We start from the raw sequence: 25,970 nt of genomic DNA, 5'->3' as shown, positions 1-25,970 counted from the left end.
CCAGCTAATTTTTTTTCTATTTTTGGTACAGATGGGGGTCTCACTCTTGCTCAAGCTGGTCTCAAACTCTTGACCTCAAGCGATCGTCCTACCTCGGCCTCCCAGAGTGCTGGGATTACAAGCATGAGCCATCTCACTGGCCTAGAAAGTTTTACAAAGAGAAAGTTGGCAAGGATAGCGATATGGATGGGTGCTGAGCAGTATCAAGTGCTGCAGGGAAGTCAATACAGAGTTTGAGGACCATTCTTAGTTATTAAGATGACATTGATCATAATACAAACAGTTCTAGTAGAGTCATAGATCAGAATGAGATCCCATTGGGTTAAGGACTGAATTAGTGTAGACATGGTCTATGCTTGTGAGACCCTTCAGTCATCAGGAAGTGTTAAAATTGGAAGATGTGAGAACTTAGCCACGGAGACTGATAAATGTAGTCACTTTCCTATACTTGTTTCTAGATATATGAATCTCCCTGTCTTAAGTTGTTACTTTAGGTAATTTATCTAGCATCTATATTTATAAGTCAATCAGATAATGATCCAGTACTGTATAATACAATTAGACCAGATAATCAGCATAGCTAATGAATCTTTTAATATCGCTTCTCATTTCAGAAATGAATTTCTTGCTCAGCAGGAGGCAAATGCTATATTTTTGTGAAGAGCAAAGTGATATCCTTGTATACTTTTACTGATAGAAGTTATTTCTTTCAAGAAACAGAAAATTTGGCTAATTTACCTCTTAAAGGAAATATTAATGCTGCTTCATCTAAATGAACAGGATACTGAGCCAAACTGGTTAATTGTACTCCAACTGGTTTTTCCAGTCTTTAGAATCTCTTGTAAAAAGCCTAAGACACAAATTCTGACTAGTATATATTATTGTCTTTTATGGAAGAAAAAGTTACATAATACAGAGCAGAGGTTTTTAACCAGAGGTTCTTGCATGGGCTCTTTAGTGAGTCCATGTACCCCTTGAAACTGTATGGAAAAGGTGGTGTATGTGTGCATTTTTCTGGGGAGGGAATCCATGAGCCAGAAAGGGTAGGAACCTCTGCCCTGGAGAGGAAAAGGAAAAGCAAAATGTTTAAGAATAAAAAGATTTTTAACTTGCCAAAACTTGCTCTGTACTACTAAGAACTGGGGGAGTTAAAATACCCAGTTACATTTTTCTTTTTGGTTTTCTTTTGTTTTTTTATTTGGTTGGCTTTAAGGGATTTAGGTGATTGGCAAGCCAGTTTGTCAGATATTAATATATAGATAATCTAGCAAAATAGGTACTAAAAGTTCTGCTGGCCCCAGATGGATTTTACCTTAGGTGACTTCCTAATCATTACAGTTCTGTGTCGAAAAGATATATACAGGAATTTATACTACGTTTTTAACATCTCTCTTACTGTGTGCAGAGATGTGGTTTGTGACTTATGTGTGCTATTTAAGATTTCTTTTATGCTCACAGTAACAAAATATAGCTAATTAAAGAAATTTTGAGTCTTTCTTAAAGATATTAAATACACTTGGTTTTGTTTTGTTGCCTCAATTAGCTAAGAGCAACTAGTTGTAGCAGTTAAAATAATAGTAACTTTAAAGGAAGAAGAAAGATATATCTCATAAAGACTTCTGTTGTTTCAAAATACATATCTGCTTTAGTCTGAGGTATCATTTTTAATACTTTTATAAGAAAATCAGTCACTGGAGGTTTGCTCCTAGTATAATTTCCCCTTCTTTTGTGAAGTATAATGTATGATTTTTAAGGCTTTGTTTATAAATAAATGTATTCTTTATTTAATCATTTGGGTGAAAGGAATCTCAAATTTATCAGTTTTAGTTTGGAGTGGGTTAAGATAACTGTGTAATCCATTTCTAGTACAGCCAGTTTGACAACTACATTTGAAAGTCTGTTTCACTGCTTATTTTTTCTTATAACATTGTTTCCTGCTATTATAACTAAGCTGTCCTCCCTGCAGATTGACTGTTTTTCATCTGACATCTTAGCCTGATCAAGCCAATGTTTTCTAAACAACATGTTTATACAACTGTTACACCTTATTTCTGCCCTCCTCGTTGTATGCTCCTTTCCCCTTACAGTCAGTCAGCTACAGCAGTGGTTTTGTCATGGTAATTATTTTATGATTGTATGAAATGGAGCAAATTTTGAGAAAATTACTGAGCCAGTACTGGAATTGGTTGGCATATGCCCTTATGATTTATTTAGTTTTGCTTCCTACTTGGCCATACCAGGGAGGAATTTAATTCTTCCCACTTCCTGAAGGTCAAAGGAGGGATTGGAGGACATGTAGCAAAATAAACCTTAATCTCACCCCAAAAGTAGCTTAGATAGTGTCAGGAAGGGCTTTGATGAAACCACTGGCCCTGCTTATAGATCTTATTTTCCAAGCCTTTCATTATTTTATTTGCCCTTTTCTGAACTCTACAATTTCCCTCTCTTGTAGCTGGTTCGATGCCCAGAACTGAATGCTGTGCTCCAGCTGTGGCCTCACCGGTGCTGAATAGAGAGGAAGAGCCACCTTCATAGCTTACATGTGATTCCTCTGCTTATACAACCCAATACTGGATTTACTTACTTTGGCAAGATAGCTGCATTGTGCACTGTATTTAATGTTACGTGTACTGTAACTCTGGGTCTTTCTCTGCATTGCTGCCGTTAAACCCCCAATCCTGCCAATCTAAAACCCCTGCCTTTGTTTACCTGACCCCTCCCCCATAGACTCCCCATACATTCATCCACAATGAATGTCATCTTTTTATTCTCTCATTTCCTTTTACTCTAATCTTAAACTTGGCAAAACTTTCACTCTGTCCTATAAATTGTCAGTTGTCAGCCATCTTATTTTTTTCCTGCTTTGGTAATGGGACATCTTTCGAGTCTTTTCTCTGGTTCTTTTCCTTTTGTAGTCATTAAGCACCTGGCATGGTGGATTTAGTAAGCATTTACCTGGCATTTCTTCCAAATCAAGTACTCATGAACTCCTCTGGTTTGACCCTTTGATCCAGGTATTACCTCTGCTTTAGTTCTCCTGTCCAGATTTTCTTGACTCCTCCTGACCTCTGTCCCTATGGCTTCATTCAAGATATAGTATTTATTATCTCACAGCACTTCCTCCAGGGAGGAGACAGAAACTTAATGTCAATTTATCAGGGAAATTTCTGACAATAAGGCAAATTATTATTTTTAATTGTGAATAGTTTTTAATAATTTTAAGCAAATTTCCCCCAAGATCTTAATTTTTAGAAAATTATTAGAGATTAAGTTACTATAAATTTCCAAGACAAGTACGGTAAAGGAAGAAGGAAGGGAAGCAAGGTTTTTGTGTTGAATAGGACGTGGCTCTCCAAGAAAGCCAAATTAAGGTTCTTGTTGGATTTGGTAGCTGTCTGAAATGGGAGGTGAGACTTTGTTTTTCCTAGATTCAGAGGCATTATTGTAATCTCAGATTCAGAGTGTGTTTTTAAGTTGGTTTATTCAGGACTGTTGACACAGACACATAGTCTTTTAATTATATGCTTTGGTTAAGCATTGAGAGTGTGGAAAGCATAACCTTTTTTGATTTATTATGGGTAATAATAATTGGAAGGTCTCCATAGGTCCTTTTTATCCATGTCTAAATTCTGTCAAGTTTAACTAAATCCCAGTGTTTGTTATAGTAGCAGTCAAGCTGATGTTTGAGTTCTTGCCTTTTTTTTTTCTTAGTTAATGTGTGGGCTATTTAAACAGCCTGTCCTTGGATCTGTGGTCTTTACTGAACTCAGAAGTTACCTCTTATGTGTATTTGTATCTTGAGAGAGTTAAAATCAACTTGGAAATCTTTTTAATATTATTTCAATACATCAAATTCCTATCATGGATTTATAAGTTACCAAACATCTTTTCTTCAGACACCTGATAGATATTTTACATTTCAGCATAAAGTGTATTACAAAAGTACACTGCAAAGTAAGAGGTGGCAAGATCTGTTGGCCTCTTTTGATGAAATATAAAATACAACACTAGTCTATTCTCCTATATCTATAACCATTAGATATTACTAGTTTCCTTATTCACAGTTACACAAGCCAAGTGAAATTTTAAGGTCAATTTTGTGGTTTCAAAGAGAGTAAAACTGTGGTTTCCCACCATGTATATTATCAAAGATTGGTGGCTTTGCTTATGCCTGTGTCACTTCCTGATAAGTGTGGCACCTTTCTTCAAAGGAACATTAGTTTTATTCCTTGATTTCTGAAGTAACTCTCAGTGAAAGAGCCAATGGGCTCTTGGATGTGCTGAATGCTTTTCTCCAGGCAGCCAGTAAATAGTGAACATTGGCATGGTTTCCTTCTCCATTTATGGCCTTGGAAGGGTGAAAGGGACATGGTTGGGACTCTCCATTTACGGTCCTTGGAGGAGTTGAAAAGAGTGGTTGGGGTGTTCTTGGAGGCAGAAACTAGACATTATAAGATAAAAATAAATTGTCAGGGGATGTTTGCAATTCAAATTCCAATCCCTGCAAGGAAGGCAGAGGGCACTGGGAAAGGCGAACATGTAGAAAGTCAAATGAGATCTGCTGCGGGTGTTTGTCTCCTTCCATTGGAAGGCTTGCCCATGACACACGTTTCCCAAGTTCATATTTCTGGTTTGTTCTAGAAAGTTTTGTTTTATGTAGTTGTGGCTATCCTTTACAAAGAGAAAGAAGAAACACTTTTAAAAAGATTGTATTATTAGAAACCTCAGTACTCTAAGGCATCACGTGAACCCCCAGAAGAGATCTCAAGAAAAGGAGAATGAAGCAGGTGCTTGTGCAGAGGGTAGGCTGGCTGGCTTTAGGGTGGGAGACACTAATAATTGCTCTGTTTATGTGTGAGGAAGATCATATGTGTCATGCTTTTATTACTTCTTTTACCCATCTGGATTTCTAGCCTCAAGGGACAGATTTACAAAATATTTGACAGAGTGTCTTATAGATTGTCAGCTGTGATTTAAAGATACTGAACTTCCATGGAGGCTCTATAAAGATTATTAAGAGTCGTTTTAGTTTGGTGAGAATAGTTAATATATTGGCTTATGGAAAGTAATCTCATATTTAGGAGAAATTTATAGTCTGGCAAATGCCTATAAATGAAGTCTGAGGTGAACTGGTTTTGCATAGTTGAGTTAGGAAGTATTGGGGAGGCAACAGGGAACAGGGTCTTGTCTTTCAAGAAAATTCTGAGTGAAACCCAGTAAAGTAGAAAGGAGAGTAGAAGGAACAAAGGGAGGCAGAGATGATATAGAGACTGAATGCAGCTAAACTCAAATTTGGAAGCTGGGACTAAGTCCTTGGTTTATCGTTTGAAATCCGAGATAGCATAAGACATACCACTAAACTCAGGAAACTGGGCTAACAATCAGAAATATGTGTCAGAAATAAAAACCCTGAAAAAAAAATGGCAGAGTTGTACAAGGTAATTAACTAGGTTTTATCTGTGGACTTGCATGTTATTTAGTTGCTGTGTGCTATGTGGCAGAAAAATAAGTGAAATAATACCCCTCCACCTTGCCCTTCCCCGGAAAAAGAAATTATTGGCCTGCCTTGTTGGTTTGTTTAGCTGGCAATTTGAGTTGGTAGAATAGATTAGTAAATTGTCAAGTTTTAGATGTAGGTATTAGTGTACTGTTTCTTGATAATCCATGTTTGAGACTGGGAATTTGTAGCATTATTGATTTGACCTCTCTTTTAAAGTTTAGCAGCTTCTACAAAGACTAAGTTAGTAAGGAATACAGATGCAAGTAGTATGTTTTACTAGCTAATTTGTTTAGGCAATTGTTTTTACCCTTTATTCCTTCTTAATCTAGAGTAAGGAAGGTATTCTTTGCTTTGGGAAATTCTTCTTTCTGTCCTCCCTTCCCTCACTTTTTCCAAATTCTGGGCACAATAGCAGCTCTCTCTTTTCTGTGGCAGGTGTGCATCCTATTGGCTGGCTGGTATTTCTTGTTTTTTTTCCCCCTTATTCTTTTTAAATGGGGTGGGGGCATAAAAATATGTGTATGGGGTACATGCAATAATGTTGTAATGTTTCTTGTTGTTTAATGGATAATTAATTGCAAAAATAATTGTTTGAATTATAACATGTTTGAGTAAATGCTAAATTAGTTTTTTTTTTCTAATATAATAATGAATTTGAAATCTAGCATTCCTGTAACAATGTGTCTGTGTTTGTCTGTCCGTGTCTGTCTAATAGTAATTAATATCTGTGGTCCGTACCTGGAAGAGGAAGTACAGCTTTAAAGGAATAACAAAAGACTTTGTGTCTTAGACCCTTCGCAGGTGTTACAGTCGGGTGAAAGAACATGGTGTTGGGAAAAGAAAGAGCAGTTACACATTTGAACAGTTGGAACAGGTGTTTGGTCAGGGAGGATGGGATGCTCAGCCCTGCCAGCCTGTACTTATTAACAGTAGTGGCTTGTACCAGGAGCTGGAGTCAGATGGCAGCACTATGGAGGACTATTCACAGGAGGACTGGGGAAACCACAGTCAGGATCTCCATGGCTATCCAACAGATCAGGAATTGGGTAAGAAGCCAATATATATGATACTTAAGTATGTGTGTGTTTATATACCTTTATATATGTGCACTGGTACTTATTATCTGCAAATATCTTCTGGTAGTGTTCCCACTAGTGGTCACTCATAACAAAGCATATAGCTAGTTTATTTGGGGCAATATGGGCATCCTCAGTTTAGCCTTAAAGTGCTAGCTAGTGCGTAGTGTTGGTCATTTGGTGATGTGAGTACCAACAAGATTCCGAAAGACCCAGAAGAATTTCTAATTCTGAGCTATACACAGAAGCTCACTGACAGGTAGCATCCTATGCAATTCTAAATATCCTGCACCTTCCTAGTTCTAATATGACAGCCAAGAGTATTGACTCTTGGCCCAACTGCTATAGATGTGACTGTCTTTTCCTTCCTTCATCCCAAATACTTTTTATTTTATGTTTATGATTTGGAGAAGTTCCCCTCTCAGACTTCAGTCTGAACAAAAAATGAGGGGAATCTTCCATCTATCTTGAGAAAAGCAGATATTTGAACTGTATCAGTGATCACACTCCTTCAAAGTTCTTAAGGGATCCTGTCCCAATAGTGGCTGGAATGATTTATATACAGTCATGGGCATTAAAAATGGAAAATAAAACTCCTGGCCATCAAATCTAAACTTGTATGGCCTAATTAAGAGTATATGTGTAGAGTTTTTTTTGTTTGTTTCTTTTTGCTTTAAATGCTCTTATTTGATTTCTGTAATTTGGAAGTACTAATCAAGTTTCTGTTGCAGCCATTGTACATTAACAGCAAATTGTGTAATAAGTGCTCACTTATAAGTAAATGTTCTTCCCAGTGAGGTACTCAGGCAACTCCCAAGGAAGTATAAGTAGAATTGGCAGTATAAATGTGCTACCCTAGCTTATGACAAAAGTCCGTGGGTACTGTTTTTTACAGAATTCCTGATGAGACAGAAATGTGAATTCAAAAGAAAAAGGATTAAATGTTAATGTATTTGTTATGAATGCTGTTTTTAAAATATCTCTCAAATATTGGAAGAGAGAATGAGAAGAAGGGCTATAAAACTGTAAGAATAATAGTATGTGAGAGATGGACTTAAAGGTTAGAAGAATAAAAAGGTCAGATGCTAAGTGATCACTATCTCTTTAATTTCAAACCAGTAATAAGGTCTAAATTATTTTGGCATCCCATAACACTGGTTTTTGCCATAGAGAGTTAAGTCAGTCAAACCTTTGGGAAAAAAATAACACGCAGTATGTGTTGATCCTCTATAAAACCTACATAGAAAATCTAAATAGAACAGAATTATTTTCATTCTTGTTCTTCTAAAATCATGTTTGCAGTGAAATTAAGCTTTAAGCTCCTAGCTAGAAATCCACTGGTGACCTTGAAGAATTTTATACTTGTAGAGCTGGTTTCTGATCTTGCATATAAATGTATGCATCTCATTGTATAAGAGTTATATTTACAAATCTGGCACTGGACAATTTGACATCAGAATTAAGGCCTGGCATTGGAAAGTATGGAATGAGCAGTAAACATAGGTACTTACCTACATAAACATATGCCATCACTTAGGAAAATATAATTCGTTTCAAAATCTTTGCTTTTCAGATGAAATACCTGTCACAAAGAGAACATTAAAAATAAAACAAGAGTCTTCTGAAGAAGCACAGTAAGTAGATGCTTCACCTTTCCAGAAACTGTGTCTGACCATTAGGAGGATCAGAAAGTTGTTAGGCATGTTATGGAAGTGACAGCCATAACACCAAGGAAGCATGTCTGTTTATTCTTTCTCATCTTCTGATCTTATATTTTCCAGTGGTTCTCCAAAATGTTGAGAATTTTGTATATAACAAGAATAAATAAATATCTTACATGAAAATAAGCATGTTTATGGTGTTTGCCTGTGTGTGGATGTGGATTTCTGGATGTTTAAATAAGGCACAAGGAAGAGTCATAGGGACCTCAGTTTAATCTTGGGTTAAGTGAAATGGTAGGAGGGCCAAAGAGACACTTAAATTCCTTATAGTATTATATTTTGGGAATCTAAAAACAAGCTCTTAGATGATCTATTTATACACTTGGAGAAGAAAGCAGTTGCTGTAGGAAAGACTAAGAGTCCAGGGACAGGTCTTCCCACTTGTCCACACCTCTTAATCTTTCCCCTAAGAGTTTAGCATTATCTTTTTTGTGAAGACATCACAGTTCTTGGAGTTCATAGAGTTACCAGTGACGTTATGTTTTCAGTTCTTTTGTTTGTTTTTTGAGACAGGGTCTCACTTTGTTGCCCAAGCTGGAGCGCAGTGGTGTGATCGTAGCTCACTGTATTCCTGAACTCATAGGCTGGAGCAATCCTCCTGCCTCAGCCTCCCAAGTAGTTGGGACTACAGGTGCACACTACTGTGCCTGGCTAATTTTTAAAATTTTTTTGTAGACACAAGGTCTTGCTATATTGCCCAGGCTGGTACAGTTCTTTTTGATAGATTTACATGAGTCTCTCATTAAATCTAAATATTGAAGAAAATATATTAAAAGATAAATTTAGGGGGAAAGTGAGGAACACCATTTTTTTCACCTGTTAATCTTGGAGCATTTATAGCACCCACTTGTTCCTGGCTGCTTCATTCCACACATGTGATCTTGATGTCAGAGAGATGGTGGAGAAAGAGGCAAAGAGGTGAGATGAAAAGAACTGTGATAGAGAATAGGCAGTACAATGAAGACACATTAATTGTTTTCATTTAGCAAACCACGACCATCAGTATTTTTCCTTTGCAAATGCTTGTTTCATTTTGACTGTATCTCTTTGGAATCAAAGAATTCCCAGTATCATCTGATTCCATGTCTGAGGAGAGGGTGAGAGTTCAGGGATCAGGAGTTGTTACCCAAAATTGTAGCCTTTATCACTTGCCTCAAAAAGGAAGTTAAATGACCAAAATCAGTAAGTGTAAGGCCATCTCTTTTTGGGGAGGTAGTTACCATTTAAGATTGTGACATTAAAGTATACCAAAGGAAGGGTTATTGTTTTAAGAAATGAGTTATTACAAGTCTATACATTCAAACCCCTATTTTCCAAAAAGAAACCTCACTTGCTCTTTCACAAAGTTGTCCTGTCTCTCCCTTATGGTCACTCAGAACCTTCGGGGAGGCCCAGTTGATGAAACTGATAACTGGGGTTGAACTCAGACTTCATAGAATGGGTGTCACCAATCTCAAACCACTTGAACTTTTCTGGTGGTTGGCAGAACTGTTTAAATAATTAGGTCTAGTTCTCATTGTGCTCCATATCTCTAAGACTCTCACGTGAGTCTTGAACCTAAATCAGCTTCAGGCTCAGATCAGCAGGGCAGGAAACTAATAGGCTCTGCAGAAATCTCCAGTTTATGCTGCCTCTTCAGGTTTCAGCTCTTAGGGTGAGAGATTTCTGAAGAGGTTGTGGGTCACTGGGTATTTTCCAGGGCAATAGTTTTTGCAGAACTGTTCTTTGCAGGGTCTGACTATAGCATTAATGATTTATGAATAAAATCATAAATCATTGCTGAATAAAATAATTTCATTTGGGCATGGGATTTTTTTTCCCTGTGGGTACAGGCAGGATTAGCAGAACTAGCTGACATAACCTGTAGTAAAATACACCAGCCTTCATCCATGAAGAAGAGTCACCTAATCTGCTCATTTGTTCAACCCATATTTATCAAGTGCCTAATATATGTCAGGCATTGGGACACATCCGTGAGCATAATAGACAAAAATCTCAGCCCTCCATCCCTGCTCCATAGTGTAGTCCTCCCTGAGATCAAGAAAACATTTCAGAAGAGAACAAGGAAGGATGGTGGCTATGAAAGAGTTTTTCTTTAAAGCACTGACCGATGCAGAAACATAGTCCTGTATCTTAGCCTCATAAGCATCACAATCAAATATTATAAAAGTAATCAGGAGCCTTTATGTCCTCTGAGAAGAAGAATCATTCCCCAGGAATGTAGTGATTTCATCTATCAGATGGCCACGCTAATACTTGAGAAGCTTTCAAGACAAACTAAAGAGTGGAGGGTAAATCCAGGGCAGTCTTAGGCTCCAAGAAGCAACTGATAACAAAATATTATCTCTTTGTCATCTTGCAAAGAAAGTCAAGGAGAGTAAGAGGACACACCACGAATGGTTATGTGAAGACTCCCCAGAATGTTCCAAAAGCTCTTGCTCTAGAAAGTATGAGAATGTACAAGGAAATTCTCAAGGATCTGGCTCCTTCCAAGTCCTCCTTTCAAGAGGCTATTAGCCAATCAACATGTACACCCTCCTTTCTTGCCTATGTTTGATTGTGTGTGAGTGTGGCAGTTGAGGATTTTTATAGGTTAAACCTATAATTGATGTAGAGTATAATAGTTTGTTGCCAAGTTAATATTTAACAAATCAATCTTCCAATATCAAAATCTGCTATACTTGAGAAACAAACTTGTAATTACATGTCCTCATTATATACAAATTACATGAGTTAACCGGCCTGTGAAATAAGAATTTCCCATCATTTTCTGTCTTGTTGACTATCCAAGTCAAAATTGAAATAATTCCTATACTTTTGCTTCCCTTTATAAAGGGTTTTCTAGGACAGTCTCAATTCATTATCTTGAATCTTTCTGTCTTAAAACCTAAGCCTAATGTAGACCTTTTCCATCTGAATTCTCAGATCTTAATTCTGTGCTAACCTGACAGTTCTTTTAAATTTGGGAATAGTAATTAATTTCAGACATATAGAAACTGTCATTTTGTTTTTATATCAGGTCATTAGTCATAATCAGTTGTATATTCTCCTACCACATGCATGTATGGGCCAAAATTATTGAACTTTCTGAATTTCTAGGTTAGAAATTAAGCTGTTAATTTTTTAAGTAACACCAGATGCTTTTCTGAATACAGCATTCCTCATCTGATTTTGGTAGTTAGGTGTGAAGGCCATCATAGACATTATAATAGCCACTTAAATAATTTATGATCCTTGGATTTCTGAAATCCTAGAGGCTTGGGTTATAATATTGATTAAATATGATACAGCAAGGCTACAGAAGTAATAGAAAGCAGTTTATCATTAATTCCTAGACACTCCCTAAGGGTGAATGTTTTTCATACTTGAATACTATGATTATCTAGACCTGTACTGGCTGATACAGTAGCCACTAATCACATGTGGCTATTTAAATGTAATTTTAAATAAAATATAATTTAAAATTTAATACCTCACTCACATTAGCCACTTTTTAGGTTCTGGTGCCTACCATATTGGACAGCACAGATACAGAACATTTCCATCATCACAGAAAGTTCTATTTGACAGTGCTGTTCTGGACACCTGAAGACTTTGACTTTTATTTCTCTTTCTAGGAAGAGAGACATCATGCAGAACATTGTACAGATTTTGGAATCGGTACAGTTGAAATGGGAACTGTTTCAGAGCTGGACAGACTTTTCAAGGCTCCATCTTTCTAATAAACTGGCCATTTTTGGAATTGGTTATAACACTCGTTGGAAAGAGGATATTCGTTACCATTATGCTGAGATCAGCTCCCAGGTGCCCCTTGGCAAGCGACTTCGGGAATACTTCAACTCTGAGAAGCCTGAGGGGCGGATCATTATGACCCGAGTGCAGAAAATGAACTGGAAAAACGTTTACTACAAATTTTTAGAGATCACTATTAGTGAAGCTAGGTGCTTGGAGCTGCACATGGAAATTGACTGGATACCCATTGCCCACTCGAAACCAACTGGTGGGAACGTTGTTCAATATTTATTGCCTGGAGGCATTCCTAAAAGCCCAGGCCTTTATGCCATTGGCTATGAAGAATGTATCGAGAGGCCCCTCTCACCCCACATGGAGCGATGTTCCACAGATGCAGGAAAGGAGGGCTGTGTTGACCTGGAAACCCTTTCGGCACAAGCCTCGTTACAGGTGGAAATAGAACCCTCCCGAATTACCTATTGCTACCTCGGGATTGCTGAGGTCAGGACTCTGCAGCAATGCTTATTTTTACATTTTCAAGCAAATACCAAAACCTTCAACAAAGATTGGGTTGGTATTAATGGGTTTTTGTCTCAGAACTGTATTGTGGATCCCGGAGTTTCCCCCAAATCCATCTATATCAAATTTGTAGAAGTAGAGAGGGATTTTCTTTCCGCTGGCTCTTTAGTTGAGTGCCTGGAAAAAGCCATTGGATATCCCTTAAAATTTAACAACTGAATGTCATCCTCCGTAAGGATTTTGGCTCTTACCTCCTTCTTCTCTACTGCTTCCCATTACCCAGACTGTTCCTCATCCAGATGCTGCCATCAGACTCTTCATGGAAACTTTTCCACGATTGGGCCAGTACAACTTTTAAGGAATCATAGTCGACTTGGGCAGAGAAAACAGACCTCACCTGAAAATGCTCATTTTGAGCAAGCAAGATATATAGTGAACTTACATGGTGGGTCAGCTGTTTCTTTTTTAAAGACAAAAAACAATTTTTAAATGGATTTTAAAGCCCTAATATAAACAAATTGTAGGTACATTCCATATTGGACAAAACTTATACTTTGAGTTTCATATGAAATTGAAAAATTGTATTTTTTTCACAATGTTTCATTTTTACACATCTCTATGTCTCTATATAAGTAATATTTACAACCCTGAATAAATAAGCAATAGATAATGGCAAGTTAAATCTTGAGTCACAGTAAATAAGACTGTTTTTCAATATCACCCTTAGCTACTATTGTATATAATTTAGAGTTTCATTTTTTTCACCAACCAAGTGTTTTGCTATTTCCAATCAGTGTTGCCTGCAAAGACCTTTGTTTCTGTGATGTACCAACTTTACGGTTGTGTTGCCATTTAAACTTTTTTTAAAAAAAATTAAAGTAATTCCTAGCCTCTTGGCGTACTAATTGAGCTTTTTGTAGCAGAATGTGGCCACACTGGCAGTGGGTAGTGTGCTCTGACTTTACGGCTAAGACTGAACAGAACAAACAGAGCAGGATATCTTCACCTTCATGCACTCTCTGTACCCCATTGACCAGTGTCATTATTTCTTGTCAGAGTACCAAAGGTCATTGGACATCTCATTTTGTATTTCTTTTTAAAAAATTTCTGACCCTAAGTACATGAATTTGTAAGAGACTCATTCCTCATCTTTTACACTCAGTATTCAGGAGCAACTCTCTCAAGGAGCACAAATAGAAAACTGATGTCATCTTGCTGCCTCTAAAAAAGGAAAGTGAGGATCCAATAGAAACATCTAAAAAATATTTTTAAAAAGTGATCCATTGGAGGGGAGATTGGAAGGTATCAGTCCCTTAAGAAGGTAACTATCATATTTAGATCTTTCAGAGGTTTCTAATGGGTCAACCATCACTCCACTTACAGGTTAGTAGTAGTATTGGCTAAGAATAGCTTACTAATAGAGTAGTCAAGGATCACTTTGGTCTCATGGCAGGAGCTGGTTAGATTGGTTATCTTTAATGATTCCCCAGCATCTCTCAGGTACTCTGCTTTAAATGGGCTGCAAATCCAGGTAAGAGCTATCATTCTCTCCATTTTTTTATACTACTGAAGATAAAGTTGCATATTTACCAAAAAAAATGTCCTTTTCCTGCAACCTGAATAGTCTCAAATCAGTGATTTTCTCATTCTGAAACCTCTTGGTTGGTTGATGCTTATTTATTTTTCTAATGATTAGAGATCTTATAATAACAATGGGATAGCTTTTATTTATATTATTTGAGTCTGGGTTTGTGAAGTTGGCTATTTTCCAATGTGAGCTGCTAAAAATGGGTGCTAGTTGAGGGAGAGGATAAATATCCTGAGAGTGTTTGAATATAACACCTGTTACGCAGACAGAGGCCTTAGGAAATTCTCATGAGTTTGCTCTTCTTTGGAACTTGGAATTACGGTCCTAAAGGCTGAGGTGCCATTGACCATCTTGTAGCAATAATCTCATTAGTATTGAGTGCTTAGTGCTGTAGGAAAAAGAATTATTACCAGGAATACTACATGGATTCCCTAAAACCTTGCCACTGACCATTCTCCAAACTAAGATTGTGCTTCATGCATTTTTTTTTTTTGTGCATCCTATTTTCCATCGGTGTTAGTTGCTTAGCTGGGGCAGAACATTTGGGGAACGTTTAGTGAGGATGTTTTAGACCCACCTAACATTACTGAGAATGGGGCATTGCTGGACCACTATGAGTGGCACGGAGAAGATGGCAAAGACTGGATCCAGTATGTGTTTTCACCATTTGGCTTGGGATGGGTAGGGGTGAGGGGGAAAGAGGAAAAAGCTGAGCATTGGGAATCGGAGGCTTGCAGAGAAAGTCTCTTTCGCTAAAACAGTCTAGAAAAGAAGACAGTAGGTTATCAGATAACTGTGAGTATTGCTACAACAAGAAATGGACTCCTTAGACCTTAACGAAGCCTTATAACTGATTCAAGGGGGACACAGACACTATATTCAAATGTAAGAATCAGTATTAGGAAGCACTTTGGAGATAGAAGATGAGGTGTGATCGGAAGAAATGGTAATGATCTGTAAGTCGCTAACATCTGAAACTAGGAACTTAGCTCTTGCACACATGTATGGAAGCAGTTCCCAGGTCACACACAGATCATCTATGCCAACATTCTCATTTTACACCAGGGTGGAGAGCAATGTCCACCCTAAAATGCATCTTGGTGAAAGCTTTCAGAAAGTAGTGGAGCTGCCCTGCTAACTCCTACTACTTGACTATCTTAGGGTCAGAAGAAAGAAGTGGTTGGAAAAGGAGACAGTGAGGAAAATTCTTTGGGGTGAAAAAGTCCTTAAGAGATTGCACCTGTGTCACATGGAGACATTCATTGCCTACAAATCCTTAGTTGCAGCTTTACTTTCCATGCGGCAAGTTATTTGGAATCTGAATTCTGAAGGAAAAGTTAGCTACAAGGAATGAATGTTGAGGCTGTACCTTACGTAGCTCTTGATAAGGACGAGCACAGCTTGTGGGGTTAGGTGCTTTGGTGTTCCTGGGTTAGAACCAAAAGACTCTGTACTGCCTTTCATGGGCAGAGTTATCCGGTGACTTAACTGGTCTGTCTGAAAACAAAGAAGCGGTGTTTACAAGAGGTGGTTTGTAACGTAGACTAAAGCCAAGAAAAATTTGAGTGTGATAGAATAGGAAAACCAAACCAACAGCCCCCAACCCCTCCACACAATCTACTTGACAATTCCAAGTTTGTAGCTCCCTGCGTAAGGGTGTGAGACTGGCAGTTAATCTATTTTTTCCTGTTGCCTTTGCCGCTACTGAGTTGCCAAGTACTAGATTCGATTCTAGGGTTCGCGTGAGCAAGGTAGTGTTTGCATAGGCATTTCTCAGAGTCACTGCATGGCAGGTATTTGAAGAGAAGCCAGGCAAGTCACACTAGGAAGAAGCAGCCGAGAGGGCCTATGGGGCACTGTGTGGAAAATGACCTGTGCAGTGTGGGTGTTAAAACAGCAGAGAACTGTGTGGAGGACATGCAATCCAGCAGGCCTGGCTGCTCTTCTTCTCAGACAACTCTGCCCCTACAGCGGGCAGCGCCAGGGATTCGTCATGCTTTCTGTCCTCCGTGACCTTTGCGCGGTGCTTGAACTGCGCCGGATGTTTGAAGCACCTTTTTTTGGCTGTTGGACGGAGAACAGCTGCGTGCCCTTCGGTCAGGGAGCCATGGCCGCCAGAGGGCGCAGAAGTGCCTTCTGACCCAATGGCGGTGACGGGGGGCGGCGGGGAGGGGGCGGTTAAATTAAATTCACAGCGAACAAGATCTAGTCTCGGGAATTAAAGGATCAGAGCGGGCCTGAGCCTTTCACTGCAGCGATGGGAGGCACTAAAGATTCGGGGAATAAAGAAGAAACGGAGGACTCTGTCCTACCTTCCCGTGGCCGCCCCCCCCCCTCCCCGGGCAGCATAAGGCCTGTGAGCTGTTCATTTTGGGGGTGAGGAGCTGGGAACGGAACTAGTGTTGCCTCAGTTTCCCGCCCAGCTCCTACCTTGCGCCAATCTTCCCTGCTTGGGGTATGAGGCACAAGACCAGGGTAATCGTCTAGGGTGGGTTTCGGAGAGGCCTTCTCTTCCCCGCCCACAGGTGAAGACGGTCCCCTTGCCGACCCGCCGGGGGGCGCTGGCGCGTCCCGGTGCCGCCCGGGACCTCCCAGAGCAGCCCGAGGGCAGCAGGCGCGCGTGCGAGGTGGGCGGCGGCGGGCGTGGCGGAGACCCTTCGTGCCCGGCTCCGGGGGCCGAGCCCGGCCCTGGCTCTGGGAAAGCGGTTGATTCTGGGCAGCAGAATGGGGCCGGCACGGGCGACGCTCTGGCCTCTTCCTGCCACTGTGCCCCCCACACTGCAGAGTCCCGGGCACCTGGGGAAAATGCTGCTTTCTCTTCCTCCTCCAGGGAGGCCTCTCTGGTTAGGTCGAAGACGCGGTACCTCCAAGTTGGAGCCGGTTATTGGAGCCAGAGCCTCAAGGCGTTTAGAGTGTCGGGGGTGCGGGTGGTTCCTAGACTTCGGAGAGTCCCCTAACTTCCCTCCTTTCCTGGTCATCCTTCCTATCCAACCCCGGCGGAAGCTGAGGGTACGGCGCAGAATGATAGTTCAGGACCCTCCTCTTTCCGCCTTGACCCCCGGGCTGGCTCGTGGAGACATCAAGACTTACCCAGCCCCACCCTGAGTTCTGACCTGGTAGGGGACGCGGGATCCGGCCGTCGGAACGCTAGGAGCGCCCCCCCGCGGCGGGCCACCCGCGCACCCAGCCCGGGAGGACGGCGACCTCTCCGCCCGCTCGAATGCCCCGCCCCCCTGTCGCCGTCGGTCCCCACCCCACCACCGGCACACGCGAGCACAGACTTGGGCTGGAGCCGCCCTTGGTGTTAGTGGCTTGACTCCCGCGCCCGCTACGGCCCGTCGCGCAGCTTTGGCACCTGTCGGTCTGGTGTGTCCCTGAGTTGGTACCCCAGACTCCGTCGGGGCCAGGGAGGGCCATGACTTCCCTGCCCAGGCCCCCGGCAACCAACTTGCTGCGGCTTTTGTTTCTGGGGCTGAGTACCCTCGGTGAGTAAAACCTGGGACCAGGAGGGGGCTTGAGATGTGGGATGGGTGAATCAGGCCCTGAGGGAGGACTTTGGGCACTGATGAGGAATTGGGTCCCACAAGACTCCTGCCTCCGACTCTTCTTGCCCTCCTCCCTTACCCCGCAACCCCACTCCAGGGCATCACTGGCCAGTGCTGACTTTTCTCCGCGCTTTGGCGGGGACAGCTCCCAGTTTGAGAGCAGTGTTTGTGTGAGAATAGTGGCGTGGGTGGGAGGTGGGTAAGGGCATCGCCTGAAAGACCTGGATACCTCTGGGGTGAGTTACGGGAGCCATTCCTCACCTCCCACTCCCCGCCCCCCACTCAGCAGGGCCAGATGAGCTGAGCCGCTAGATGAGACACTGGCTAAAGAGCTTAGGGACTTAATCCCAGCCCCCCCTCGTCCCCCCACCCCCCCCACAAGCTGATGAATCCCCAAGGGAATCCCCTGGTCTTCAGGTTTGACAAAGGCACTTCGTGTCAGTTCCCCAGTCCAGATCCTCCCTCTTGCCCCCTCTTCCTGCTTCCTGCCCTGGAAATCAAGGGAGGTGTCCCAAAAGGGTGACCGTGAGGTCATTTGGGACACAGGAAATGGGGGAGGGGTTCAAATGCCCCGAGGATAACTGTGACACCACCATCCCCCCACCCAGGTCCACTACCCCGTTGGTTCCCAGAGCCAAAGGGACCAGGGAAATAGGGAGGAGGGTGGCAAAGGGTCAGAGAGGAAGAGAACTGACTTGGAGCAAGTACTTAGTAGTGTTGAAGGCCACCAGGGGCCCTACGTTCGGCTGGAGCTGGGGGTGCTCAGTGTTCCATCTGGGGAGAAAAGGACCCAGCAGGAACTAAGCCCATACAAGCTGTTTCGCTTGCTGCCTCCCAGGATTTCTTGCCATCCTCCTTCAAGGATCTGGAATGGGGGTGCATGGGTGGGTTTGGGATATCCACTTTAGCTCATTTCCCTCAGATTGGAGGATGCCAAGCAAGTAAGGGCTGAAAAGATGTAGAGTGAAACTCAGTTACAATGACCGGAGCTGAGATGGAGATGCTAGGTCCTGCCCATGTCCTATAGCCTGGTCTGTATCCCAAGGGTGTTGGGCATGAAGTATTGGAGTCCCCAGACAAAGTGGGTCTCAAGAGCAGCACACCCACCACTCCACCAGCCACACCAGATGGCCTCCTGCTTCCTTAGGCTTGGTGGACCTGACCCAGGATCCCTCAACTTCTCAGCCTGGCTCTGCCAACTTCAACCTCAGCTCCTCTTTTCCTTCTGTGGAAGGGGGAGTCTCTGAAGCAAGGGAGGAAAATCCAAGTTTGCTTCCCGGGCATCCTGGACATCACCTGCAGCTCATCTGCAGCTCCCCCTTTTTCTATCCCAGTTCGGAGCCTCAGTTTGCCACACCGAAGGCGCCCGGACTCAAAGGCTCTACCGGGCGCCTTCGGGGGGGTTCCCTGCTCCTGCTGGCCACTTGAGGGTTAAATGGCGCTCAGGACCTTGGCGCACCGGGCAGGCCCCGGCTCCGCTCCACTGGGCTCTCGGCGAGGCCTCCCGCTCCGCGCGCTCCTCGGCGGCTCGGCGCTGCTGCCCCTGGGGCGTGAGAAGCCCGCGGGGGGAGTTTCTCAGAGAAAGAGGGAGACTAAAAATAGTAGCCCTGGGGAGCGGGCCCATTTCGCTCTCTTTCGGCCCTTGCCTGCTCCCTCACTCTGGTCTCCGAGTGCCGTGAGCTGGAAGTCCCTTCTTGGGCTGCCCCTGTGACCTTCACTCAGACCCAAACAGAATCCTTTCTCTCCCAGAGGCACCGTGGACCCTGGGAGCGAAAAGGTCCGACCAGTTGGGGGACTTCCGCACCAGCAGGCACCCAGGACAGAGGGCCCTTTTCTGCTCCTAGTTTCTGACTGAAGGCTAGGACAGGGAGCATTTGCCCAGACCCTAGTGTATCCATTAGTATCTATTGTGACCCCCCCCTCTACCTTTTGCAACGTGCAGTTATAGATGGGGGAGGTCACTGGGCCAGTCTATGCGAAGGAAACTCGCGCCCCTCCCGGGATGCAGGCAGTTTCCGTGCAGGAACCGTTTCTGGGCGCTCGGTGTGCGCTGCAGAAAGGCATCGTCCGCAGGCTCCCGGCTTGCCCTGCCTCGGCCCAGTGGCCCACAGACCGGGTCCCCAGGGGGCGTTGAGCTCCTTGAGGCTGGAGTTGTTTTCCACCGCAGAGCCTCCGGTCTAGCAGCCCCCCCTTCATTGTGTTCTGCCTTATCACCGGCTACAAGTTTCCTGCCCAGCCCGCGGGAACCGGCCAGGAAATGGGAAGGGGGTGCTGCGAAGGCCAAGGAACAGGGGTGGGGGTTCTGTAAAGACACGCCGCGGGGAAGCGGCGGGGGCGGCGCGCATCCTGGCCGGATCGGCTCCGGACCCTCAGAGGCCTGCAAGCCTGGTGCTGCGAAGGCGAAGGCCGAGAGCTGGGCCTGTCCGCGGCCTCTGCCCAGGGGTTGGCCGCCTGCTCGCCACGCGGAGGTGGCGTCTTGTGTACGCGAGCGCAGAATGCCGAGGCCCGAAAAGACCAGCACCCAGGAGCAGGGCGGCCGGCGTCCTCAGGCCTGGCCGGGCGCAAGCCCCACGTTATTCTCCAAAGGACTTAGCACTCAGCCGCCCCTTTGCCTCTCTGAAAGGCAGAACGTGAGCCTTTCTGGACGCCGCGGTGCAAACGATAGGCCGCTCCTTGAAACCAGCACTCCAGCTCACCTCCTGCACGCCGGACACGCGCAGGGGGAGCTTTGTGCTTGTCCGGAGATCGTGGTTCGCCCTGCCTTTAATTCCCTGCGACCCGAGAGGATCCGCCCAGATCGCCCGGACCTCAAAAGGGTTCTGGGGTGCTTTATGGGTCCGCTTTCCCAGGGAAGACCGGCGCATTGGGACTGAGCGGGAGGCCGAGGACCACCGCAGCCACTGGGCCGGGCTTGGGCGCTGGGCCGCTCCGCTCTCCCCTGTTTTGGGGAGTTCAGAAGGAGCCGAGGGGTTAATCGGTAACCAGGCAGCTTCCCAATCTCCTCCCTGGTTGTCCGGACCAGCGTCGCTGCTCTTGCTTGGCTCTCGCCCGGAGAAACTGGGGGAGCAAGTGGGCTACGTGGGGCGTAGAAAAGTAGATCTGTTCTTCCTCCTGATATCTTTCCCTCCTAGCTGGAAATCAGCCCCCTCTTCTTGGTGCTCAGAATCTGCACCTCTGGATACGAATAAATGTATATAAATGTGGCCTATCCGCGCTACAAACCCAGGGGCTGGGGGTGGAGAGAATAAGCTCTAATGACATTGAAAGCAAGACACTGGGTCAGCGAGCCCAGGGCACTGCTCAAGGCCTCCGGCGGCGGGACACCACGAGGTTCTTTCCCGTTCGCGCGACTTTTTCGCGACCCTCTCCTCCAGCCGCGTCGGACAGGGTCAGCGAACAGAGCCGAGCCGCGCGCCAGCCCTCCGCGCTCACGCCTCCTCGCTCTTGTCTCCAGCGTCCCCCTCGCGGGCCCAGCTGGAGCTGCACGTGCCGGCCAGCCTCGCCAGGTTGCAGGCAGTAGAGGGAGCAGAAGCGGTGCTCCCGGTGTGGTACACCCTGCAAGGGGAGGTGTCTTCGGTCCAGGGGCTGAAGGTGTTCCTGATCTGGCTCTTCAAACAGGAAGGGAAGGAACAGGTCCAGGTGAGAGAGGAAAGCATCTCGGCCTGTGGCAAATTTCGCCCAGCGGCAGGCTTAGGGAAGGCAGGAGGGGTGGCCAGGGAATGCGGCCCAGGAAGGAGTTTCAGGGGTAAGCAAGTGTCCTCACCGCTTCAGTTTTTGTTCTGATATTGGAGGCTTCCCCAAAATAATTTTCTTTCGCCCAACTTTCCCTGGAAATCCAGCACACAAAACACTGTAAAAGCTGAAAGGCATTTTGCTTAGTTATATGGGGTGGGGGGAGGGGTGGGAGTTAAGGAAAGGGGACAGGCTTAGGGCAAGTAACACAACTCTTAAAAGTTGAGCATGTTTCTGTTTTCGCATTCTCTGCTTTGGACACTGCCAAGTCACAGGCCATTTCTCTTCCCAAATGATTGTCCTCTGCTCCCTGCCCCTTTATACCACCTTGAGAGGCAAGGGGGCAGCCACCTCCCACAATCTCCCACCTGTCCTCCTCACCATACCTACTCAGAGGAGGATTTACAAAGAAGCAAAGGGAACAATTTTCAGAGCCCCTCACTTGCATGGGCTCCTTCCAAGGTCCTGGGAAATGTGTTCAAGCAGGTCATTTGATTTTTTTTAAAAGATACTTTTATCTTCTTTTTCCTGAAGATGCTCCCCCCCAACATTGTATAAGTTTCAGGCCCTACAAAACCTGGATCTACCCCTGCAATCTAAGTTTGTTTTATCCATACTGCCTATTTACATTATCCCTCCTTCACCCATTACGCCACCTTTCTAAACACCCCAAGTGAGAGAAGAAGAAATAATGCAGAGGGGATTTAGAACTGAACTGTTCTGGTGAAGAGAACCCACGGGCAGGGAGAGGGTGGCTAGGGAGACAGGGGTGGATGGGGAGCTGGTACAGGTTAGAAGGATGGGTGTAGATGAGAGGTATTTGAAGAATGTCAATTTGGGGGAGGGTGACTGGCTGAGCCTGTGGGCACAGTGCACACATGTAATAATAACGGGGAGGTGTTATGCCCACACCAGCTGTTGTCCCGCTTCAATGGGAACACAACGTCAAAAAATCCGAGAGCATCCCTGGTCTACTCCAAGCCCTCCTGGAACGTGTCCCTGCACCTGCGGGTCCTTCAGGAGACAGACACCGGCTCCTACAGCTGTTCTGTGAATTTGCTGGACAGCCAGAACAGGGATAGGGGCTCCAGCATCAAAACTTTAGAACTCAATGTGCTGGGTGAGTGAGAAGCACACACCTCTGGGTCCCTCCCCACCCCCAACCCCAATGGGAGGTGTGGCAGGTGTCTCTCCCAAATGGCTGAGTGTAAGGGTTGGGGGAGGGGCAAATGGAGTGACAGGGATGGGGGACTGGGGAGGACAAGGATCTGCGGGTCCCTTAGGTGTGGGTTTTCATCTGTCTCCCCTTGCCCAGTTCCTCCAGCTCCTCCATCTTGCCATCTCCTGGGTGTGCCCCGTGTGGGGGCCAACGTGACCCTGAGCTGCCAGTCTCCAAGGAGTAAGCCTGCTGCCCAATACCAGTGGGAGCGGCCGCCCCCATCCGCCCAGGTTTTCTTTGCACCAGTTTCAGGTGAGAGCACTTCTGGAAACAGCTGGACTGTGGCTGGGAAGGGGAAAGATAAGAGGTACTGAGGTACCACAGAAACTGGGGTGAAAAGGCGAAGCAGTGCTGGAAAGTACTGGGGGGAGGAGGAGGATGTGGGGAGGAGGACAGAGAAAGATGGCCCACCAGGGGCAGGCGTGGTGCTGGGTGCATTCCCGTGCTGTGTGCTGTGAGTAAGGAGGCTCTGGAGCTAGTGTCTCCGTTGAAATTCCAGCTCTTCCGTTCCCTGGCTTTGTGATCCTGTGCCTCCATCTCTGCATTTGTGAAATAGGGATTTTTACACACACCTGTCTGAACACACCAATGTGGTTTGAACACGCCAGTTGAACAAAATCTTTAGGGACAATTGAAACATTTTTAATATGGAATATTAGATGATTTTAGATAATTATCATTAATTTCTTAGGTGTGGCAATGGTATTGTGGTTATGTGAGACAACATACTTATTTTTTGGAGATTTACGCTTAAGTATTTACTTTAAAATGTCTCAGTAAGAGAGAGAAATCAAATAAATATGGCAAAATGTTAGCAACTGTTGGATCTAGGTGGTAGGAATATGGATTTTCATTTTGCTTTTTTTCTACTTTTCATTTCTTCTAGCTTCATTTTCAAATAAGCAATTTTCTTTTTCTAAATAGTACTTATTTCCTCATAGGTTCATTGTGAAATTTTGGTAAGTTAGTACGGGTAAAGAACTTAGAGCAGTCTTTGATGTGGAGTAGGTAGACAGTAAATGTTAACTGTTATAGTGATTAGTCCATATAATCTTTCAACACCGTCAGGTAAATTATTTTGTCCCCATTACACAGATGAAGAAATGGAGACACAGGCATGTGAAATAACTTGCTTAAAGTCACAGAGCCTATTCTGGAACCTAGGTTTTCTAGTTCCTAGCCTAATGTTCTTTCTCTCTCTTACTGCTTTTCAGTGTAATGAATCTAAGAAGCAAAAAGAGTACTTTGGTTTTTCTGTATGTCACTTCCCCTTTAGCCTCCTTTTTCAGATATCAGGTGGGGACACTTGGGAGCATGCCGGCTGTCGCACCTTCCCCTCCATCAGGGAATAGACAATCTGTGACTCCCAGAGAGTCAGAGGGGACATTCTAGAGGAAGGAGAGGAGAGGAAAGGTTTTTTGTTTTTGTTTTTAATGGGAAAGAGATTCCCTGGACTGATGGCTAAACTGTGTCCACAGATGCCACCCGTGGGTCTTTAAGGCTCACCAATCTTTCCACTTCCATGTCTGGAGTCTATATCTGCAAGGCCCACAATATGGTGGGCAGTGCCCGGTGCAATGTGACCCTGGAAGTGAGCACAGGTCAGTGAGGGGTAAGTGTGGGTAAGGGGAATGGTCAGTGGTGGTGAGGTGGGGTCACAAGAGGGGAGGAAGCCTGTCTGCTGAGGCCTCTCCTTGTAACAGGACAGGGACCTTGCTCTGGTCAAATGTTTGTACAAATGTCTGGTCGGTGACTGGCCATTTTCTGCTTGACAGCCATCCCCTCTTCTTAACGTGGAAAAAGACAGAATGTGTATGGTGGCAGTGAGGATAGTGGGATTGGAGAGGGGTAGGGAACAGCTGGGTGTCCCACTCTAACACCAAGCATTTTCTAGGGCCTAGGGCTGCGGTGGTAGCTGGAGCTGTTGTGGGCATCCTGATTGGATTGGGGCTGCTGGCTGGGCTGGTCCTCTTGTACCAACGCTGGGGCAAGAGCCTGGAGGAGCCAGCCAACGATATCAAGTAAGTATCCCTGGTCTCTGCTGTGTTTGGGGCTCTCTCTGCTCCCCTAACAAAGCCTGGGATTTCAGGCAACTCTCATCTAATGGAAAGGTGAGCAGTAGCTGAAACACCCCTGTGGGCAGATTTTAAGGGAGAGGGGGAGGAAGGTTGAAGTATGGGGGGAGAAGGGGAATAGAACAAAGCATGTGAACTCTCCCCTCCTTCCTCCTCCCACTTCTGACCTCTTATTACTTCTTTGATTACTAGGGAGGATGCCATTGCTCCTCGGACCCTGCCCTGGCCCAAGGGCTCAGACACAATCTCCAAGAATGGGACCCTTTCCTCTGTCACCTCAGCACGAGCCCTGCGGCATCCCCCTTCCAGGCCTGGTGCACTGACCCCCACACCCAGTATCTCCAGCCAGGCCCCGCCCTCATTAAAACTGCCCAGAACAGATGGGGCCCACCCTAAGCCAACATCCCCCAGCCCTGGTGGGGTTTCTTCCTCTGCCCTGAGCCGCATGGGTGCTGTGCCTGTGATGGTGCCTGCCCAGAGTCAGGCTGGGTCTCTGGTGTGATGGCCCAGCCACTCATTGGCTGAACCATCTGGTGTCTCTCCTTCCCATAGGGGTCACCCCTAGCACAGAGGCCTAAGTCTTGGGAGGGTTGCCATACTCCAGACCTTTAGTCCTCTGCCCCCACCTCTCTTTGCTATGAGAAAACTGATTCTCAGTAAGACACAAATGTCCAGGAGGTAGAAGGCGAAGAGGAAATGGACCTGGGATTGGGAGGAGCCTCTACCCATCCCTACTTCTGTGAAGCCAGCTGAATGCTGCTGAGATTGGCTGCCCACCAAGGGCCCTGGCAGAGACTGCTAATCACTGAGTCCCCCAAGCCTCCTTGATCTGTACCCCACCCCTATCTAACACCGTGCTTTGTTTCCACTCCTGCTCCCTGCATTGATATAACCTGTCCTGCTGGCTTGGTTGGGTTTTGTTGGGGCAGGGGATGGGGAAGATATCTTTTAAACTAACTTGAAATGTATGTTTTTTGTTTTTATTTTGCCAATTTCAATAAAGATACATTGTGTTTGTATGGCACAAGAATCAAATCACTTTTTCAAACCCAGAATTCCAGAAATTGAGCTTCAGGATAATGCAAAGTAGATCCCTACCCAGGCTGTGTACCCAGGAGTGCTTCTCCACACAGCTTCAGAGCTTACCAGCTCCAGATAGCTCTTCTAGAGTTTTCTAGAGCCCTTCTATAGCTCTAGAAGAGTCATTTGTTGTCCTGTGGAGAGAAGGAGACCATAACCTGCTCTGATCAGCAATGGGATGGG

General features: G+C 44.8%; 2 protein-coding genes across 5 annotated transcripts in view; both read left to right on the top strand.

Annotated features, from left to right (window-relative positions):
• The window catches only part of MSANTD2 (Myb/SANT DNA binding domain containing 2), a 31,773-nt gene extending 18,334 nt beyond the window's left edge, over window positions 1-13,439 (top strand). The window contains exons 2-5 of one of the 4 annotated variants that reach the window (XM_045555717.1): window positions 2,453-2,542; window positions 6,447-6,546; window positions 8,150-8,210; window positions 11,915-13,224. In XM_045555717.1, the coding sequence (XP_045411673.1) occupies window positions 6,471-6,546; window positions 8,150-8,210; window positions 11,915-12,767 (990 nt within the window). In that variant the 5' untranslated portion in view covers window positions 2,453-2,542; window positions 6,447-6,470 and the 3' untranslated portion in view covers window positions 12,768-13,224. Of the gene's footprint in view, window positions 1-2,452; window positions 2,543-6,290; window positions 6,547-8,149; window positions 8,211-11,914 lie in introns of those variants that run through there. The other 3 variants (XM_045555716.1, XM_045555719.1, XM_045555718.1) reach the window with 3 other exon arrangements.
• Window positions 13,440-17,357: 3,918 nt separating this feature from the next.
• ESAM (endothelial cell adhesion molecule) lies at window positions 17,358-25,729 on the top strand. The gene is made up of 7 exons (XM_045555712.1): window positions 17,358-17,621; window positions 21,136-21,320; window positions 22,329-22,533; window positions 22,729-22,884; window positions 24,111-24,233; window positions 24,527-24,653; window positions 24,900-25,729. The coding sequence occupies exons 1-7, from the start codon at window positions 17,552-17,554 to the stop codon at window positions 25,207-25,209; spliced, it is 1,176 nt and encodes a 391-aa protein (XP_045411668.1). The 5' UTR covers window positions 17,358-17,551; the 3' UTR covers window positions 25,210-25,729.
• The last annotated feature ends 241 nt before the right edge of the window (window positions 25,730-25,970 follow it).

Source organism: Lemur catta, chromosome 7, assembly GCF_020740605.2.
Source record: "Lemur catta isolate mLemCat1 chromosome 7, mLemCat1.pri, whole genome shotgun sequence".
NCBI classification, from domain to species: Eukaryota; Metazoa; Chordata; class Mammalia; order Primates; family Lemuridae; genus Lemur; species Lemur catta.
The sequence above is the reverse complement of the archived record's forward strand: the minus strand, read 5'-3'. Positions and strand labels throughout refer to the sequence as shown.

What these genes read in the sequence shown, in the direction of transcription:
- ESAM (XM_045555712.1), top strand. Translation starts at nt 17,552, where the DNA reads ATGACTTCCCTGCCCAGGCCCCCGGCAACCAACTTGCTGCGGCTTTTG. An exon ending in AAGGGAAGGAACAGGTCCAG is followed by an intron (nt 21,321 to 22,328) that starts GTGAGAGAGGAA and finishes TGCCCACACCAG; the next exon opens with CTGTTGTCCCGCTTCAATGG. An exon ending in TTTAGAACTCAATGTGCTGG is followed by an intron (nt 22,534 to 22,728) that starts GTGAGTGAGAAG and finishes CCCCTTGCCCAG; the next exon opens with TTCCTCCAGCTCCTCCATCT.